At 43.3% G+C, this 21893-nt stretch overlaps 1 protein-coding gene across 3 annotated transcripts in view; it reads left to right on the forward strand.

Moving 5' to 3' along the window:
* MAN1B1 (mannosidase alpha class 1B member 1) overlaps positions 1 to 21893 on the forward strand; it is an 87803-nt gene that overhangs the window by 52099 nt on the left and 13811 nt on the right. For all 3 annotated transcript variants that reach the window (XM_077477262.1, XM_077477272.1, XM_077477281.1), the window contains 6 exons: positions 2999 to 3184; positions 4276 to 4424; positions 5108 to 5296; positions 5385 to 5575; positions 6681 to 6801; positions 17572 to 17769. In XM_077477262.1, the coding sequence (XP_077333388.1) occupies positions 2999 to 3184; positions 4276 to 4424; positions 5108 to 5296; positions 5385 to 5575; positions 6681 to 6801; positions 17572 to 17769 (1034 nt within the window). The remainder of the gene's footprint in view (positions 1 to 2998; positions 3185 to 4275; positions 4425 to 5107; positions 5297 to 5384; positions 5576 to 6680; positions 6802 to 17571; positions 17770 to 21893) is intronic.

Here is a 21893-nt window from a genome sequence, read left to right on the forward strand (position 1 = left end):
TGAAGGTGTTTGTTATTAAAGGTGAAAAAAAATCCAAACCATCATGGCCCTGTGTGAAAAAGTGATTGCCCCCTAAACCTAATAACTGGTTGGGCCACCCTTAGCAGCAACAACTGCAACCAAGCGTTTGCGATAACGTGCAATGAGGCTTTTACAGCGTCCTGGAGGAATTTTGGCCCACTCATCTTTGCAGAATTGTCCTAATTCAGTTACATTAGAGGGTTTTCGAGCATGAATGGCCTTTTTAAGGTCATACCACAACATCTCAATAGGATTCAGGTCAGGACTTTGGCTAGGCCACTCCAAAGTCTTCATTTTGTTTTTCTTCAGCCATTCGGTGGTGGACTTGCTGGTGTGTTTAGGATCATTGTCCTGCTGCAGAACCCAAGTTCGTTTCAGCTTGAGTACACGAACAGATGGTCGGACATTCTCCTTCAGGATCTCTTGGTAGACAGCAGAATTCATAGTTCCTTTTATCACGGCAAGTCTTCCAGGTCCTGAAGCAGCAAAACAGCCCCAGACCATCACACTACCACCACCATATTTTACTGTTGGTATAATGTTCTTTTTATGAAATGCAGTGTTCCTTCTACGCCAGATATACTTGGACACACACCTTCCAAAGAGTTCCACTTTTGTCTCATCGGTCCACAGAATGTTGTCCCAAAAGTCTTGGGGATCATCAAGATGTGTTGTGGAGAAATTGAGACGAGCTTTGATGTTCTTTTTGCTCAGCAGTGGTTTTCTCCTTGGAACTCTGCCATGCAGGCCATTTTTGCCCAGTCTTTTCCTGATGGTGGAGGCATGAACGCTGACCTTAACTGAGGCAAGTGAGGCCTGCAGTTCCTTGGACGTTGTTGTGGGGTCTTTTGTGACCTCTTGGATGAGTCGTCGCTGCGCTCTTGGGGTAATTTTGGGCGGCCGGCCACTCCTGGGAAGGTTCACCACTGTTCCATGTCTTCGCCATTTGTGGATAATGGCTCTCACTGTGGTTCGCTGGATTCCCAAAGCTTTGGAAATGGCTTTACAACCCTTTCCAGACTGATAGATCTCAATTACTTTCTTTCTCAATTGTTCCTGAATTTCTTTGGGTCTCGGCATGATGTGTAGCTTTTAAGGATCTTCTGGTGGACCTTACTGTGTCAAGCAGCTCCTATTTAAGTGATGCCTTGATTGTGAACAGGTGTGGCAATAATCAGGCCTGGGTGTGGCTAGAGAAATTGAACTCAGGTGTGGACAACCACAGTTATGGTATGTTTTAACAAGGGGGGCAATCACTTTTTCACACAGGGCCATGATGGTTTGGATTTTTTTTCACCTTTAATAATCACCTTCATTTACAAATTGCATTTTGTGTTTACTTGTGTTGTCCTTGACTATTGTTTAAATTGGTTTGATGTTCCGAAACACTTAAGTGTGACAAACATGCAAAGGAACAGGAAATGAGGAAGGGGGCAAACACTTTTTCACACCACTGTATCTGTAGTAAAAATACGAAATAATAATAAAAATTACATCTAAGGACCGCCTGTTCTAATATATAGTAACTATACAATGTTGAATTTCCCTCCCCAAAAAATAAAACAAATTTGTAGTGTGCTAAGGGTTTTTTTTTATTTTTTTCCATCAGTGCCCTACTGAAAAGATTTCCCTTCCCTTCCTGCCCCATGACCAAAACAGGAATTGAGAAGAAATCTCTCCAAATTGAGGGAATACCTGTGTGTCACCAGAACTAGTGTCCCCATTGGAAGATTTCCCCTCTTGCTGTTCACGTTAACCCAAAATTTGTGATTTTTCTTTTACTTTCACATTAGATATTAATGGTAAATGGGACAATTGGGAGAAGGTTATTATCCCTACAAGGGACACAGACCACAATAAAACCTGACCTGTGCTCTAATCCCGCTACGCTCTATCCAAAACAAACAAACAAAAAAAAGTTTTGCCTTTAGTGACACCTTTAAAGTGGTTGCAAAAAAAAAAAAAAAAAACCTGCAAGACAAAGGCATAATGAGTATGCACAGCATACTAGCCCATTATGTATTACTTACCTTAGATCAAAGCCCCTGCAGCGATCCTCGTTTACCACTTCGGCTTGCAAAATCTCTCCCAGATTTACTTCCGGGTATTGCGGGCTCCAGTGCTGTGATTGGCCGGATCCACGATGAATTCACTCCGGCGTGTGTGTCCACGGGAGCCGCCGGTAACGGCACAGTCTGATACGTGCCGTTGCTTCAGTGCGCATGTGCCAATGACATTGGCACATGGAAATACAGGCGATATCTCCAAAACAGTTTAGGAGATATCCAGGGTAGCTACAGGTAAGCTTTTTTATAGGTCTACCTGTAGCAAAAAGTATGTTGTAACGGTTTACAACCACTTAAAGTGGTTGTAAACCCTTACAAACCACTTTGACCTACAGATAAGCCTAGATTAAGGCTTACCTGTAGGTCCAAGAAATATCTCCCAAACCTATACGGTTTAGGAGATATTTGCCCGAAGACGGGCACCGCTGTCTGCGGCGCATGCGCCGTAGACAGCGGTGCGCAGGCGCACTGTGCGTGGCATTCTCGATAACGAAGATACCGCGCGTCTCGGCTCCTGTGCGCATGCGCGGGAGTGACGTCATCGCGGCTTCGGCGAATGACAGCGGCGGAACTGCGAGACCCACCGAGAAGATGGATGCGCCAGACTACAGGGGACAGCAGTGACTTCGCTGGCTCCTGTGTCAGGTAAGTGACACATAATGGGCTACTATGCGATGCATAGTAGTCCATTATGCTTTGCCTTTGCAGGGAATGAAAGAGGAAGTAAACTCATCAGGGTTTACTTCCTCTTTAAAGTGCATTGCAATTATTGCTTTAGTTGGACACACACAATATAAAATATTTTGTACTGAATTGTTCTGCTCCAAAAAAAAAAAATCATACTAATAAACGCCTTAGGAATGTAGATGTAAATGTGACCAGTGAATTGCTAACTTGTTATCTCCTTCTAGTTCCCATCAGTGAGCGCCAGGAGGCAGTGATCGAAGCATTCCAACATGCCTGGAAGGGTTACAAGCAGTTTGCGTGGGGTCATGACGAACTGAAGCCGATATCCAAGGCGTACAGTGAATGGTTTGGACTTGGGCTCACTCTCATAGATGCTCTTGACACCATGTGGATATTAGGGCTAAAAGAAGGTGAGTGCAGTCAGTGATTGTTGGATAGCCAGAGTGCCAAAATTTCTCTTTTATTTTCCTTACCGGGGCAACGTTTTGTGCAATATTTTTTTTATTTTATTTTGCGAAGTAGAGAAGACTCCTCACTCCTGTCTTAGAATTACAATGGGTTACCTGATGAGTTTTTCCCAACCCAACTGATAGCTTTTTGTTTGGTGTAAGTCCGTCTTTGTTATACCACGTGGACACCCCTATTATTTTCTTATTCTGACAAATCTGCAGGGCTTGGGAAATAGTCATCTACCTTTACTTTGTAGAAATGGGATGTTTTTTGACTGTAGTTGGGGATAAGCTGACCACACACTGATTATACAACCATTGTTTTGATAAATCTATGTAGTAGAAGCCCAATGTACACAATCCATTTGTGACCAGTCAGGCAGACTTTCATACTACATGTTGGTAAATCTAAAGGAGATCATACCACATTGGATCTTAAAAGAAAGAAGCTTAGAGCTTCCGTGCTGGTCACCCTTTCTGGACATACTCATTTTGGCCCTTTTAAGTAAAATGTCTTAAGACACCCACAGTTGTTGCTGCTTTGCAGAATGTTGGTTGCCTGGCTGTTATGTTGACCCGCTGTCTGTCTAGGAGTTACTGACCTGGAGCAAGTAAATTAAAGCAAATTGAGCAAGTCGGTGAAAGTGTGTCAGTGTGGCAGCCAAGACTACATGTTTTTTGAAATAACGGTGTTTTAAATAAACCCTTAAGCCGGCCATAGACTGTTCAAATCTCGATTTGAACCAATAATGGGCAGGCTGAATGTACCCAAGTTGATCGCTCAATCAACTTGGGTACACCCAGCCTGCCAGATTTTACATGTGATTATTGCTAGCAACAGGATCGGTTCCCCAGCTGTGAGAACACGATGGCTTCGCAGGAGGGATTCCCCTGTCAACACTGTCTGTATTATAGTTAAAATCGCTCCATCTATGGCCGGCCTGGTACACTACCTTGTTTGGAAGCAATGCATTACTGAATGTTTGTATCATATTTTGGGTACTGTTTGAGATCAGTGTACTGTTAGCTTTACTGGTTTTCTGTGGTCTCAGAGTTTCAGGAAGCCCGAGCATGGGTGGCCAGCGAGCTGACGTTTGATAAGAATGTTGATGTCAATCTGTTCGAGAGTACGATTCGGATTTTGGGAGGACTGCTGAGCACTTATCACTTGACCCAGGACCCTCTTTTCCTGGATAAAGCGGTACTGTTCTATTCCATTGCTTGTCACATTTTTCCTAAATTGTCATGATGTCTGTGTCAGGTCAGTGTCTAGTACAGTGTAATGATATACTTTTGTGTTTGCCCCCTGGCCCATTTCCTTTCACCTTTCTAGCTTTCCACCAAATGCAATGAATGGCCTTGTGGGTCAATAGGAAGCACAGAGTTTGGAAGGAAGCAGGCCAGAGTGTAACCACAGGGGTTGTAAAGGTATCTGCAGAGGGAGGTGCGAACCAGCACTTGAGATGCCCGCTGTTGATGAAGGGAACACTTTAAGACGTGAAAACTCCCAACTTGTTCACTTTAAATACCTGTTTACAGGGTATGTCTCTTTATTATATCTGCATGCTGGGCTTTCTGTTCAGAAAGCACAGCAGTTCCTGCAAGTTTGGAGGTAACCACTTCTGGTAGCTATTAGCAAGTTGGGTTAAATCTGTGGGCTTTTGTGAGAAGAGACCCGAGAAATGTTTTTGAGACTGCAGGCAATTCATTTCTGGTGAGACTTGCCACTTTCGGGTGATTGTAGGTATATATGGAACATTAGATTTAAAGGGGTCCTAAATAGATGCAGATTTATGCTCAGCATTTCAGAATGAGCAAAAAGTCTTAATATGTTCAGACTTCTTCACCTATTCTCATTATAATCCATCTTCTGTGTAATTTTAGAAAGACATTGGCACACGCCTGCTGCCAGCTTTTAACACCCCATCCAAGGTGCCTTACTCTGACGTGAACATTGGGAAAGGAACCGCCCATCCACCACGTTGGACCTCGGACAGCACAGTGGCTGAAGTCACCAGTGTGCAGCTGGAGTTTCGAGAGTTGTCCCGACTGACAGGAGATGAAACATTTAAGGTACATTTTGCATTTTTATTTTTTTTAAAGCGATCATCTTTTTTCGGTGATGGTTTAAAGTGGTATCTAATATGCATTTCATCTCTAGAAAGTGGTGGACCATGTCACCCAGCATGTTCATACTCTCTCTGGAAAACGGGAAGGTCTGGTACCCATGTTTATTAACACAAACAGTGGGCAGTTCAGCCACCTTGGAGTCTTTACTTTGGGAGCCCGAGCTGACAGCTATTATGAGTACTTATTGAAGCAGTGGCTCCAGAGTGGGAAGAAGGAGACGACGTAAGCATCCTATAGAAAGAAAGCTAACAATTATGTTGTCTTGCTATGTTTATTGGGGACAGCACAGTAAATGTTCTCACCTCAGATGGGAATACAGGTTATCCTTTTTGCTTAGTGTCTATTAGGAGACGACCTTGGGCATAGAGCCCGTCAAACTTTGTAAACAAAGGACAAAATGTCCCTGTATCATTAGGGGTAAACATGCCCATGCTTTGAGAGTAAATCATACCCTTCACACTGGAAATAAAAAATAAAAAAATACCCCACTGTCAGTTGAGGGAAAAAATATAGGCTCCTGTATTGTTTGTCAGTGGCAGTAAAAAACAAAACAAAAAACACTCCATTGTCAGTGGGAGGGATGGTACCCCTCTTGAATACGGGGCTTTCTCACTGCAGGTGCCAGTTTACAGCAAGCTGCAGACCATAACCAGCCAGTGGGCTGTAGTCTGAGGACTGCTGCTGTAGACATGGTATACCTCCTATGACCAACACACTCCACTCCTCACACACAGAAATGTGAATGTAGCCTTAAAGTGTCAGATTAATAAAGGAACCCCAGCCGTTAATTTGTTTGTTTGGGGGACATGATAATTCACTGTATTAAATCTCCAAAGGCTGTCTTTGAGACAGTTGAAAAATTAATTGGGCATCAACCATGGTCCACCAAAAGCTCACATCCGTACTTACACCCTTGGCAAATTTCTAAAGATTTGGCATTCTTGGATAGCCTAGATTCCCCCTTCTCTCTTTTTTGCTTCTCTTTGCTGTCTGCTTTATTCTTCTCTCCCACCTTTCAGCCCCTCTTAGCTTCTACAATGCCCCATTCCTTCTACTGCTCCCGCCTGTGTGTGCCCCCCATATGTAGTAGTGTTACTGATAGAGCTTACAGTCTCCATTTAAGTTGTGTACCGTTCACTGTGACTTTACAGTTTGTGGTGTCACTTGCACTTTTTTGTGCAATAAAACATTGGGCATCATGTCATATTGCTGTCTTGTCTAGCCTTTTAAAATAACGATGTAAGGCATCTCTATCATGGTTAGTCTGTGTTTCTGGTAAGATTATAATTCCTTTACATCTGTTTACAGTCTGGGTATTTATTTGCAGGTTCTTGGAGGACTATATGCAGGCCATTGAGGGGGTTAAGAAGAATTTGCTCCGGAAGTCGCAGCCCAGCGGATTGACTTTTGTGGGCGAACTGTCTCATGGCCACTTCAGCCCGAAAATGGTATGTTCTTGTGTTTATGTAAATCGCTTGTTTGAGTCGCTACCTTTTTTTTTTTAAGTTCTGGGAACTATAGGTATTATACAGGAAGAACTACAGTACTGCTCCTATTTTGATCCTTACAATTAATGAGCTATATATATATCACTGTTGGGGGTGTATTTTTTTTCCCCAGTCAACACTATTCTTAATGTTTTCTTCATTGGAACGGACATTGTGAGGATAGCCTGGAAATGACCTTACAGGTACTGAGTTCTGCATAGGGCAATTTCCAGACTCCATTCCGGTAAATGTTAGCTTTCTAGGTCCAGTGACAATTGCCATGACTTAGAATTTGCAAGAAAAAAATGTGGGGGACTTAATGGACTTTATAGGCACTAAGAGGAAGTCAAATATTTCATTAATAATTTTATTACAAACAAACAATACAAAATTATGTTAAACACGCATAGAAGAAAATACTTCAGAGCACCATAAACAGCATATCAAGTCCATAAATGCAAGCACAAGATACCAGGCCTTGACTAATTAACCATAGTCATATTATAAGTTGGAATATGGTGTGTATCCAAGTCGATAAGAGGCTGTTATTAATCCTGTGCCCGACATGTTTCGCGTCAGATGAACACTTCTTCAGGGGCTTAATGAAATTGATTCTTAAGAGAAAATATACATAATTATACAAAACATATAAAACAATTACAGATGGTATATAAAAAAAGACACATCAGCCTGGAAATTGAGACCAAGGGGGAGTTAGGTGAAAGATACACCATAGGGATGGTCATATGAAACACTGTGGGGACACATAGCCATATAGTAAGAGAAAAGAAGAAACATTCATAATATATGTATAATAGTAATAATAAATTTACCCTTTCTGTATGGAGTGTACGAGCGAATAAATGAATGTAGAGAGCTCAGACAATGTATAAAAATTGTATAAAATCTGTACATAACTGCGAAGGAGGAAATAAAAATATTCAGAATGCTGTGTATATATAATATGCGGGAAAAAACAAAACAAACAAAAAAAAAAAGGGAAAGGCTCACCAAGATTACTTGTTTTGGCAAAATTCACAGAAAGGGTAGCTGATGACAAAGGTAATATACAATCAATCCTTCCATAAGGGATACTTTGAGGGTACAGGCAGGTAAATGAAATCATGCCAAGCCTTATTGTTAAGAAGAGTCTAAAAGGAAGAGTCAATGGGATATCCATTGTAAAGTAGCATGGATAAAGAAGGTAGAAGCTAGGGCTCCAACAACATGTATTGAATTGGCTGGGCATGGCCTTACCTGTTGAAAGTAGAATGTCAAATGGAGGTATTTCAGGAAGTATCTCGGCGGAAGGAAGGGAGCAGTATGCCGGTACTCCAACAATGAGGGGACGCCAGTATGCCACTTAGTGTTTGCTGATATCCCTCCCTCCAATCCCTATTTTCAATGACTTAGAATTTGTCTTGTATCTGAAGTAAGATTGGACCAAGCACCAGGGGGTGCTTTTTTTTTTTTTTTTTTTTGGTCTTGATGTTTTAAGGCTATGGAACGGGTTAATGCTGTGGGACAGAGTGCTGACATTGTCCTTGGTGTCATACAGCATTAAGGAATCATCTGATTTTATACATATGGGTGAAACTGTCCTGCCGTTTCAGGTGCCCCCACCTCATCTTATACTAATCGCACCAGATCTGCTTGCAGCATACAGCATTGCCCTCTACTTACATAGTCTACTCTGTCCTTAGAGTCCTCTTCTTTTGTCAGGTGTGGCTTGGTCCTCTGCACATTCTGCTTAGGTCTTCACAATGGTTATTGCCCAAATAACCCAGTTATATGCAGATTCTTATTGCAGAGGCCACGAACATGCTCCCATGCCTTCTCCAGAATCTATTTCTGATTTACCCGTGGCTCTATTGGCTTCTAAACCATTTGATGCAGAGGCAGTCTGATTCTGAGTTGTTCCTGCTCTTGACTGAGCTTGTCCCAGAGAAGTCGCAGTCTATTGCAATTGTAGTGTGCAGTTGTGCACCACTCGAGTATCAGCCTGTTGCTTCTACCAGTGCTGTCTCCAGCTTCAAATCTGCAAAGCCTTTCTCTGTCTACTTTTCCAACTATTCTTTATAGAAGCATCCTGGTCAGTAATTTGCTCCCCTCAGTCACTTAGTCTTGTATATGTGTGTGTTTGAGGATTTCCCACTGTGGATCCAGACTTGTCCTATCCTAACAAGATGCTTACGAAACCAGCGGAGAATGTACTTGTCTTAAAGCATTTGTTAAACCAAATAAAAAAATAATAATCCTGTCCTGTACAGTCCGATTCTGCCTGGCTAGCCCTTCCCCCCTGTAAACTGACTACGATAATCAGGGCTGCTGAGCCCTGAAACCGTGGTCAGTTTACATACCTCCGTCATCTGCAGCCTGCTATCTGTAGCTCTCCTCTCTGCTCCTGTGTCCTCCTTCTCCCCCCTCCCCTCTCTCCCTGTCAGCGCTGTGTGTGATTGTGAGCCACCCCTCCCCTTCTATCACTGTCCTGAGTAGCTCACACATTACTGCTCCTAATCACTGCCAGCCCCTCTGCTAGGATTACATGATGTATATACTATATGCCATTTTCTAAAATTCTTCTTATAAATACCGGTTTTCTTATGCCCGATCAGCGGTAGGTTGGTCGCCTGGCGCTGTCTTCCTCTGATGTTTTCTATTAGAGGGAGGTCATGTGACCTCTCGGCAGATGTCAGAGGGAGTGCTCAGCCCCCCACATACATCGGAGGAAGTCAGCGCCAGGCGGTCACCTGCCTGTTGATCAGGGATAAGAAAAACTGTATTTATAAGAAGAATTTTAGAAAATGTCATATAGTGTATATACATCATGTAATCCTAGCAGAGGGGCTGGCAGTGGCGTTGTGCACTGCCTTGGCAAACACTTTAAAGGACCCAACCAGTTAGTGTTTGGAAGCCCATTTTAAAGCTCTGTTCTACCTGGCAGGTCTTATCCTTCACTTAATCATGAATATGATGGTTGTACAACTGTATCTGGTCAAAATCCACTAAGAGATCCAACTACTGTTTTTGTTGATCCTTTGCTTAATGAAAGTGTGGCACATATGGATATAGCGTTTAGTCTTCTGTTTGCTGAAAGTATCTAGATAGACTTTATTAGGGATAAACTGATTTAGAAAATACCAGTCTCTGGACAAACAGGTTTGTTTGTTGCAGAGGACCAGGTTGTCCCTGGCTTGGTGGCTCAGTAATCTGTCTCTAAAAACGTTAAGCTGTCACCTGCGTATAACGATATCTTGTCTTCGCCTGTGGATCTCTGAAACCCCATAATTTCTGGGGAATTACGAATAGCCACTGCCAACGGTTCAGTAATCTCGTTTAACTCGTTTTTATTGATTTAAAAGTTTTTTAAACAGAATTAACAAATCATTCTAATATGAACAATTAACAAATAGAAACATGACATTATACATCATATAATATGGACTGTTATACAAATAAACAGGATTGTACAAAAAGGACATCTTTCTTAGATTTCGTTTACTTTATCATTAGGTCATCAATAAACTTTACAAACGATCGTTCTGTACTCATGTGTTTCAAGGGCCTTCTCTCACTCTGACATGTATAATATTTGAAAGATATAAATCATTCGAAAAGCAAATTATTAGATGCTACAGAAGAGCTAAGTGACATTCTTACTATCGTGCTGTGGAAGTATAGACATATAGTTTCGCTAGAATCCTCCTTTAAACGATATCCAAGGGGACCAGTTATCAAATTTCTCTATGTTACCATCTCTATAGGCCAGAATTTTTTCGTATTCCCTTACAGTATTCAATCTTGCTACAAGGTGTGCAATAGAGGGAGGATCCGGTGTTTTCCAATTGCTCAATATCAGTGATCTGGCTGCTAGTAGGATATGCATGACTACTGGTCTAAATTTGGATGGGAATGCATTTAGACCTATATTTAAGAGAGCTAATTCTGTCTTAGGGGGTACCTGTTTCCTCAAGATTTGTGATATCATCGAAAACACCTCTAACCAGAAGGGTTGTAAGCTTGGGCATGCCCACAGCATGTGCACCAAACTCCCAACCCTCCCGCAACCCCGCCAACATAAATTTGAAGCGCTTTTAGAAAACTTCGCTACAATATACGGAGTATAGTACCAACGCAACGTAATCTTTTGCATTAATTCGTCGTAATTCAAACATTTGGAGTACATGTGGGTGTGTTTTTTTTATTGCTGTTTTCCATTGAAGATAGCCCAATTCCCTTTCGCAACCAATAAAGTACGTAGATTTCGTAAAGGCATCCTTGGAATTTAAAGAGCTATAAAGCACCGAGATACCCTTTGGTTTTGGAGAGTTTGAGTGCAAGTGGAGCCAAATTCTTTCCAAAACTGGAATACTCAACAATTGAAACGTTTGAAAGTATGAGGCTAGTTGTGTGTATGTCAAAAATTCAGAGTTGGGGAGATGGCATCGCTGTTGTAAAACATAGAATGGAACAATTTTACCCTCTGAGGTTATGTCTGACCAGTCTCTCAGCTTGCGAGATACCCAGTTTGATAATCTAATATTTGGTATGGTCCATTTCGTAACTTCCAGGGGAATTGGTACATTTTTTGATGGATAGAAGTCATTGCCTTTAATTGCTATTTCTTTCCAGGCTACCACCGAAGCTTGGATGGTGGGGTGGTTAGGGATTTCAGTACGTTTGTCAATACATGCTGCAATTAGGAGTGCCACCGGAGACGAATCACGCAGCCAAAGCTTCTCCAACTTGCACCATGGCCTGATCTCCGCATCTGTAAACCAGTATCTCAATTGGTCTAATAAAAATGCAGTATAGTAGTCTTTCAAAACTGGGATTCCCATACCCCCTGTGGATTTATGTCTATATTGCATATGCGGGGAGCACCTAGATTTCTTACCATCCCAAATGAAGTGCGTCAGTTGTTTTTGCAGCCTTACGAAAAAGGAACTCGGGAGAGGGATGGGCAGGGCTCGGAAATAATAGGTTAATTTTGGGAGCACAAACATTTTGTACGCTGCAATGCGGCCTGACCATGAAAGATAAAATTTCTGCAGTCTGCTGAGATCCTGTTGGAAGTTGTTCAGCAGAGGTGCATAATTTTCTTTGTAGAGTGAGTCGGTAGGGAATGTAAGATTCACTCCCAAGTATTTAACCGAGGTATCAGTCCATGGGTATGGGAATTTACTTTTAAGATGCATTTCCATCGACGGTTTAATGTTCATTCCTAAGATGAGAGATTTTGCTAAACTCGGTTAAGACTGAATGCGCTGCTGGTAAAGAGACTGTTGGATTGGAAAGGGACAATATAACGTCATCTGCAAGTAAGGAGACTTTGTACTGATTCTCACCCGCGTGAATGCCCTCAATAAGTTGGTCTTTCCTTAGGTTCTCCGCTAGCGGCTCCATGATGAGAGCAAAAATAATAGGAGAAAGGGGGCAACCTTGCCTAGTCCCGTTCGTTATAGCAAAAGGCTTGGAGTACAGGCCTTCCGTGTATACGTGCGCTGATGGGTGTGAATAGAGGGCTAGTACTGCATTTCGTATCGCCCTGTCCATTCCAAATTTAGCAAGGACCCCCCCGTAGATATCCCCAATGAATCCTATCAAAAGCCTTCTCTGCATCTAGTGAAAGAAGCAGAGAAGGCTCCTTTTTTTGCTCGACTAGGGAAAGAAGATTTAATCATACGTCTGGTAGCGTCAGTAGTGTGGCGCCCTGAAACAAAGCCCACCTGGTCATAGTTAACTTGGGAAGGATGTTTTTTAATCTATTTGCAATTAATTTGGCATGGAGTTTCACATCCACATTTAGGAGTGAAATCGGACGAAAATTTTGCCGTACATTGGGCTCTTTCCCCGGTTTAGGGAGGGTAATAATCGTCCGCATAAGCATCTCTTGGGGAAATGATGCCGTGGCAGTAGCTGCATCAAATACCTGTGACAAGTGTGGAACTAAAATAGAACTGAATAGTTGATAATATTCTGATGAAAAGCCATCAGGGCCTGGAGCTTTATTTCGAGGGAGGTTGGTGATAGCCTTTGTGATTTCTTGTTGCGTAAATTGTACATTCAACTGGGTAAGGTCATCTTTGGAGATTCTGGGCAATTCGATCGATTCTAAAAATGCGTTAATAGAGGACTCGTGGGTTGAGGTGTGTCCGCATCTACTTGTAGATTATACAATGACTCATAGTAGTCACTGGAAATATCTGCTATTTCTTTTGGGTTGGTGTGTTTTTTGTTAAATCTAGGGTCCATTAAAAAGGGCAGTTTTTGCTGGATAATTTTGTCTCTGACCTGATCCGCCAATAATTTACTTGCCTTATTACCGTATCTATACATCCGGGCTTTTAGAGCTCTGTACTGTTTGTCATGTTGTGCAAGCAACAAAGTTCTCAATTCCTGCCTGGCCGTAAAGAGAGTCTCTTTGAGGAACCAAGAAGGCTGGTGCTTATTTTCAGTTTCTAACTTGTGTATTTTATCTAATAAACCATCAAATTTTTCTGTCCTTTGTTTCTTAATTTTACTGCTCAATTGTATAAGTAAACCCCTAATAAAGGCCTTGTGGGAGTTCCACAAGATAAAGGGATCTGACACAGAAGGTACATTGCGAGTAAAGTAGTCAGTTAGTTCTTTTTCAATGAATTGCTTGTGGCAAGGCTGCGATAGAGTATAGATATCGTTCCTCCATCTGTTCGCTTTTGTTTCCAGGCGGCGATCCACCACATCAATCGATTATTGGAGCATGGTCAGACCATAAAATGCAATGCATCTCCGACCTGGAAATTTGCTGCAAAGTAAACTTATCGACCAAAAACATATCTATTCGAGAATAGCTTTGATGAACATTAGAATAAAATGTAAAATCAGTTTCGGAAGCGTGCTGGCAACGCCACACATCAAACAATTCAGATTGGACAATGAATCTCTCCAATGACACCCTGCTAGTCTGTGGTCTACCGTGTCTGGAAACATCCATTGCCCCTCCCGCAATCGCATTGAAATCACCACACCACATCACTCGACCTTGTTGCACCTTAGACACTCTCTTTCTCATTTTGTTCATAAAGGATACTTGTTTGGTATTGGGAGCATATACAAAATATTAATCAGGGTGAATCTTGCGTTATTAATTTCACATATCAATATGATATAGCGACCTAGTACATCCAAATGCGTTTCTATACATTTTAAATTGCACCGTGTTTTTTATGGCAAAAGCCACACCTCTTTTTTTTGGATGAAAAGCTGGCCAGATATACATGGGGTAATTGCCTATCGTGGAACACAGGAGTTTTGCTGACTGCAAAGTGAGTTTCTTGGAAACATACTATGTCACTACGTAGCCGTTTGGCTTCTTTCCAAGCTAGTTGCCGTTTGAAAGGGCTATTAAGGCCCTTTACGTTAAGGGAAGTTATACGGAAGGGCATGTCAATAGGGAAATCCTTATGCCTACTTTAATTGGAATACTTAGAGCAGAGAACTGCTTGGTTGTCAAAGCAGAAGGGATCACCTATACGCCCCGGGCGTCAAAACTTTTAGGTGAGAGGTATGATTGGTTATGATCTGTAAGGAATCCCTAGAAAAAAGAAAAGTATTCAGCTCAGAAACTTGAAACCAGTAGAGAACCGTGTTAGAGTGGAAACGGGATAAGCCTCAGTACCACCAAGGGAAGACGGATATAAACAGAAATCTGGAAACAACCGAACCGTAATGAACAAATAAATCAAATCGGTCGGTAGAGACAATTCGCTACGATGACAAGCAAATCGCTTTTAAACCTGTGCGGTGAGATCACCGCTCTACTCAGGGGGGGTAGTGAGGTAACAGCTATATTCTGGTAAGGTTGACAAAAATTGTAAATGGCTATATAACGGCCGGGCACTTAAGGGGGGGAGGGGTGTAACCCCCTTGTAACAAACTTGCTCGTGTCCATGGCTTGAGCCCATGGAAGGACGCAAAGTCATCCTTGGTCTGAGTCGTCTTCAGGCTCTGGGTTTAGGATCTTCCAATCTTGCAGAAGTCGCATACCTTCCTTCTGGGTAGAAATGAGATGTGTAGCATCCTCTTTAACGATTTGCAGTCTTGCAGGGTATATCCACCGATAAGTAATTTGATGATTGTTTAGCACTTTTGTGATTGTGGAAAGCTGCCTGCGTTGTTGCATTGTAAACGCTGATAAGTCAGCAAAAAAGGATAGGTCCTGAAGGTCCTCCGGTAAGGAATCTCTGCGTCTGGTCCCTGCCATAAACTGATCCTTAATGTGATAAAAGTGGATGCGAGCGATTGTGTCCCTGGGAAGATGAGCCGCCACATGTTTGGGTTTGGGGAGCCTGTGGATGTGATCCACTACAAGATCTTCCAGCGGTGCATCCGGTAAAACCGCTTTTACTATTTGCAAAAAATGCTGCTTCAGATCTGGAGGTTTAACTGACTCAGGTATACCCCGGATTTTGACATTATTTCTCCTAGATCTGTCCTCCAAATTTTCCAGTTTAAGCTTCATAAGCATCATCTCCTCTTCCCTGTCATTATGGGCATCTACCAGATCATTAAAAGGCATTGCAAGCTCCCCCATTTTGGTCTCCACATGTGTCACTCTGTTAGAAACTGAAGCTATTTCTGACTTAAAGTTTCTAGTAAGAGCCTGAATATCAGAATGAATAGTGGATTTCAGGGACACTAGCATGTCCTTTAAGGTTGTGTCCAGAATAGGGGCATTAGTAGTGGGGAACTCTGATAGAGAATCCTGCAGTTCTCTAGTGTCCTCCAGCGAGGAGTCTAGGCTTACCTCAGCCTCATCTTTGTCCGTGCTGTCCAGTCTGGGCTTGCTTTTTGCTGGGCTGTTCCCTCCTGATGGTGGAGGAGTGCTGGTGGTCTTCCCCATATAGCGGTGGGGAAGATTAGTAGAGTGTGAGACAGGTTGTTTGCTGGGTATGTTGCGCTCACCCTGCTCTCCTCCGCCGCGTGCCGCTGTGTGAGGAAGTAATCCGGGAGTTTGTTAGGTTTGCCACCGCTTTTCCTTTTACAATGAGGCATCCTCAGGCTTACCCGCACCCTCTGGTATCAGGTGCGCCAGGAAACGAGGCTTGTAGGCTGTAAATTATCCCCCTTTCGGCCCGTAGCTGAGAGAGCTCTTCACTGAGCGTCCATCTGCTCTGCCGGCTAGCCATGCCCCTCAACGGTTCAGTAATCTATCTTTGGAGTTAATGAAGTCCTTCCTGTCTTTTGGGGGGGCCTTATGATGTATGACAGCCAGTTTGGCTGGGGATACTCGTACGGTATAGAGGATTTGTTATTGCAGAAGTCTTGTCTCCTGATAAACATCCTGGAACTATAGGCAATTTGGCTGTCTCTACAGTGTTGGACTATCCTTCTGGAGTGTCTCTGGCAGGATCAGATCCTTTCCTGAGCAGAACTTCACGTTCCAGTCTTGTCAACCATCTGAATCCAAGACAATTGAGAAGCAGATTTCCTTAGCCGACAGTGCCTGGACCTGGGGTAGTGTTCACTAGTCCCAAAGGTGCTCTAGGACTTGTGTTTGAGGCTTGGTGACAATGGATGTGGACCTTTTTAGGTCTCCAGGTTTAACAACAAACTAGACCGGTTAGTCTCCAGGTACAGGGATCCTCCAGAAGAAAGAGTAGATGGCTCTTTTCTATGTATCTATGCCTTTTATGCCGCTGAAACCTCTCTCGCCTGCTTCGCAGGATCGTGGAGGGCATGCTGGTGAACCTCACTGCTCCAGACCCACTCAGGTAATGTCTTCAGCAAGCTTGGTAAGACTCCTGGCAGACTTTGGGCACTGTCAGGATCATCTGTCCGAAGGACCAATTTGCCATCCTGCTTCACGGTATTTGTCTTTAATGGCATGGCTGTTAAAGCCCAGGATCTAAGAAATAGGGGCATCTCTGAGGATCGGGTTCACCCTTACCAGTCAAAGCACTCTCTACTAGATCTGTAAAGGCTTCTTGAGCTTTTTGGCATCATGTAACGGTTTCCAAGATCTGTAAGGCTGCCGCTTGGACTTCTGTTCACATTTTCATTTTCAGTTCTACCAGGTGGATGTTGGGTCATTCAGGTGGATGAAGGCAGTCCCCAGTTCTCTGTTGTGTTCTTGGGCCTACTAACATTTGTTGGCTGTTACCCACCCTGCAGTTGGACTGCTTTTGGAAGTACTGAATTTTGACTTTGTTTCCTTCAAGGGATAAGAAAGAAAATCAGATTTTTGTGCGGACTGTAACATTTTTATTTTTGAAGTCAAAATCAAGGCATGCTGTTAGTGGGAGGCGGTTATCCTGGGCTGGCCTGCAATATTTTTTCAGTTGCCAGTCTACAATCCTTCTGTAGCGTGGCAGCATAACCCCAAAATTAAACATTTTCTGTCTCCCGATTGCATTCCAAGAAAGGGATTTTACTATGAGTTAAAAAAAGAAAAAACTGTGCTAATATGCGTTATTCAGGTAGGTGTGAAATAATGCATATGCCTTGCATATCTTGTGCTCCTTTGAAAATCTATAATGCATTGGCAAATATTTGCAATGATTGCACTCTGTTAAAAATGTGGGGGGGGGGACACAGTTTATAAACAAGTGACCTAAAACCATTAAAGTTTCCCTTTAGAGCATGCTCTGTCCATTCCCAGTGATTTCATGTATGCTGTGTAATTGTCTTTGTACGATTATTTAAACTGTATGACAACTGCTGTGTAATTCCAATGTTTTCTGCTCACAGGATCATCTGGTGTGTTTCCTTCCTGGTACTTTGGCATTAGGTGCCCACAATGGCATCACTAGTGATCACATGGAAACCGCTGTGGCCTTAATGGAGACCTGCTACCAGATGTACAAACAAATGGATACAGGCCTAAGCCCAGAGATCTCTCACTTCTTCCTGCATGGGTCAACAGGGGGAAAAGACATTGATGTCAAGGTGAGAGCTCCTCTGATTTTCAGATTTTGATTTACTGGTGCTTCTGTTCTGTTTGGATTTAGTACTTTCTGAAAGCCTGGACAGGAACTGGTATGCAGATCAGGAAGGTCTGGATAAAGTTTGATTTTATGTTTATAAAATGTAATGAGACATCACATCAGTGAATCGTCTCTTATCAGACTGCTCACTTCTTCATGCAAACTAACAGTGATACTTAGCAAGCTTTGTTTGCTGTGCTGTCTTTTTTTTAGATCATCCATCATGCTTTGCAAATCCTTTTGTTGTATATAGTTTTCCTTTAACACTAAACCACCACTCCTTATTCTTAAAGTGGTTGTATATAGGTTTTTTTTGTTTTTTGTTTTTTTTGTTTAATAACAAACATTTTATACATACCTCCACTGTGCAGTTCGTTTTGCACAGAGTGCCCCCGATCCTGCTGTTCTGGGGTCCCACGGTGGCTGTCTCGGCTCCTCCCCGCAATAGATAACCCCCTCGGGAAGCTCTCTCCCGAGGGGGTTACCTTGCAGGCGAGCTCTTTCTCATACACTCTGCGTCCATAGACACAGTGTATGACTCGGTCCCTAGGATACATTAAGGTGAAAAAAACAATTGAAGGTTTACAACCCCTTTAAAGCAGAATGTCTGATTAGAAAAATATGTGCTGTAACACTTAAAAGCGCATCTGAACTCCTAGTCCCTCTGAAAACGTAAATAATTACTTGTTCATCTTACCAGTGAAGTCTGCCTGTTACAGATTCCATTGATGGTGTTTGACAATGCTCCTAAATTCATAGCAGAGTTGCCACTCTTGTGCCTGCTTGAATTACAGTTGGGTGACTGTCAGCATTGTAACTACTGAGTCCTAAGCCTCTAGCTTGTCAATCTGCGCCTGCCCACACATTTTGGGATCAGTAATGCTGCTTTCTGGATAGAAAGCCTTGCCACTGTAAGCTGCAGTGTCATGGGTTGAGGAAAATGTGAAGCACACCTATAGGAAAAATTGATTAATACAGGGGGAAGGTGAAGAGGGTTTTTTTTATTTATTTATTTTTTCCAGGAGGTTGTGCATCACATAGTAATGTGCTTTAATCCACCCCTTAACTTGATCCTTAACCACTTGCCAACTGCAATATGTAAATATATGTTGCGGCTTTCCTGAGGTTATGGCTGATGCTGTCAGCCATAACCCCCGCTTTTTTTTTTTTTTTTCAGTTGGCAATTCTATTTCTCATAAGTGATCTGAGCAGCTGATTAGCCTCTGGTTTGCTTTCAAAAGCTCACTCGTGTTTCTAGGTCTTACTGCTCTTATCGGCGAGCCAGAGGAAGAATCCAACTTTCCACGTAGCTGGCCATAGAGGTGAACAAACACCAGATAGTCTTTGATCACCTCTATGATCTAGGAGGACCGGAGAAACCTTGTGAAGTTACTTAGAGTCTAGAAAACAATTTCTTTTTTCTTTGCTTTCAAAAGTAGAGGAGAGATTTGGGGGCTTATAGACCCCAGATCTTTCCATGAAGAGGACCTGTCATCCCTTATTTCTATTACAAGAGATTAGGAGGGAGGCAGTTCCCCTAATCGCCTAGCTCGGTACCTCAGACACATGAAGTAAAATAAAAGGGTGTTTTTTTTTTTGTTTTGTTTTGTTTTTATACAAAAGGATAAAAACAAGCTATGAAAATACAATGAGAGCCGCTTGACACAGGGGTGACTCAGATCCGACTTCAGGTCACCCCTAGTCGCCTCAGGTCGGACAACATGTAAAAATCAATGTAAGTGAATGAGAGCCGTCTTAATGCACACTACTGAAGTCGCTCCAACTTCAGAAAAGGTTCCTGTACTACTTCAATCCAACTTGTAGGCGACTGGTACCCATTGATTTCAATGGAGGTCGCCTACAAGTCGGATCTCCGTCTATACGGAGGCGACTCTGACAGAATTTTCAGCTCTCGAGAGGGAAATTTTTAAAATAAATTTGGCGTGGGTTCCCCCTCCGCGAGCATAGCAGGCCCTTAGGTCTGGTATGGATTCTAAGGGGAATCCCCCTACGCCGTTTTTCCTTCGCTATCTTCTGCTAGCTCTTTTTTACTAGCGGAGGAGCCCGGCTTTCTTCACCGCCGCCGCCCCCTTCTTCTGACTTCGGGGTTCTTCTTGCCGGGCCACCGCGCCTTCTTCTAGCTCTTTTTACAAGCGGTGGCCTGGTCTTCTGTCGCCATCTTCTGTTCAGGAGATGTTGCCTCGTCGCTGTCTCCACTCACTATGACACAACACGCGGCGTGCGGCGACTTGTATAGGGACATCACCGGATGATGTCCCCGCCCATTATGATGTCCCAGTCCCAGCATCCTCTGGGACTGTGACATCATAATGGGCGGGGACATCATCCGGGATGTCCCTATGTAAGACGCCACGTCCCTGTCATTGTGAGCAGAGACAGCGACGAGGCAACATCTCCACAAGAGAAGAACAGAAGACTGCGGCAGTGGCGACAGAAGACCGGGCCACCACTTGTAAAAGAGCTAGAAGAAGGCGAGGGGGGGCGGCGAAGAAGAAAGCGGGGCTCCTCCGCTAGTAAAAGAGCTAGCAGAAGATAGCGGAGAAGACCCCCAAAGCTGTGCAATAAACTATTTTAACCCTCATGTGTTGTGCTTTTGTAAAATTATTTTTTTCACAGGTGAATGGGTAGGGGTACATTGTACCCCATACTCATTCACATAGGGTGAGGGGCCGGGATCTGGGGGCCCCTTAATAAAGGGGGCTCCCGGATTCCGATAAGCCCCCCGCCCGCAGACAACCAATGGCCAGGGTTGTCGGGAAGAGGCCCTTGTCCTTATCAACATGGAGACAAGGTGCTTTGGGGTGGGGGGGGGCACCCCCCATGTTGAGGGCACGCGGCCTGGTACGGATCAGGAGGGGGGGTGCTCGCTCGTTCCCACCCCCTTTCCTGGCCGGCCGGGTAGCATGCTTAGATAAGGGTCTGGTATGGATCTGGGGGGGACCCCCATGTCGTTTTTCGGCGTAGGGGGGTTCCCTTTAGAATCCATACCGGACCTAAGGGCCTGGTATGCTCTCGGAGGGGGAACCCATGCCATTTTATTTTTATTTGGCGTGGAGTTCCCCCTTCAGAGCTTATTCTATGATTGGCCACGGCAAAAGTCGCCTGGCCTGGGGCGACAAAGTCGTGTTGTAAGTTGCCCCAAGCCATGCCCAAGTCGTGTTCAAGTTGCCTCCAAAAGTCTTGTTGAAAGCCTTGTCGCCCCTGTGTGAACCGGCTCTCAAGGGAACACATAAATTAAAATTCGAGAAGATGTATTGAATGTTTACATTCCTTGTAATAGGAATAAAGGCTGGTTCACAGTGCTGCGATGCGGGAACCCTGCAAATCCACTGCGGGTTCAGGCATCACGTCTCCCGGCGGCAGTTGACACTGCGCTATGCGAACTGCTGGGAGTGTCAATTAAAAGTTAATAATGCCCCCAAATCAGTTTGTATATCGCAGTGCAATCTGCAAATTTGGACAGGAATCTGATCGCATGGGTGTCAACACCCATGCAATCTGATTCTGCTGTGGATCAAAAAAAGGGTCCAGTGCAAATTTGGTCTGAATGCGATGCAATTTCAGCCATACTGTCTGGCTGGAATCGCATCGCATATCGATCGCATGTGATTTTCAGTGCGGTGAGAATTGCATCCGATCTTGGACAACACTGCAGTGTAAACCTGCTGTAAAAATGAAAAAATAATTAAAGGAACAGTGTAAAAATAAAATAAATACATTTTAAAGCGCCCTGTCCTGCACACGCATGTGTAAATGGTGTTCGCACCACACGTGAGGTATCTCCACAAACATAAAAGTGAGAGCATGTCTAGCTATAGATCTCTGTAACTCTAAACAGGTAACCTGTAAAAAGGTTTGAAGTGCCGCCTATGGTGATTAAGTATCGTAGTTTGTCGCCATTCTATAAGTGTGCGCAATTTTAAAGCGTGGCATGTTTGGTATCTATTTACTCGGCGTAACATCTTCTTTTATATTTTACCCAAACTTGAGTAATATATTTTTAACTTTTTTTCATCAAACATTGGCTAAAGTGTGGTTTTCTTTTTCATAAAATTGTGTAACCGT

The sequence above is a fragment of the Lithobates pipiens genome, unplaced genomic scaffold, assembly GCF_037356315.1.
Source record: "Lithobates pipiens isolate NorthernLeopardFrog02 unplaced genomic scaffold, aLitPip1_a1.2 Scaffold_1, whole genome shotgun sequence".
Taxonomy (NCBI): domain Eukaryota; kingdom Metazoa; phylum Chordata; class Amphibia; order Anura; family Ranidae; genus Lithobates; species Lithobates pipiens.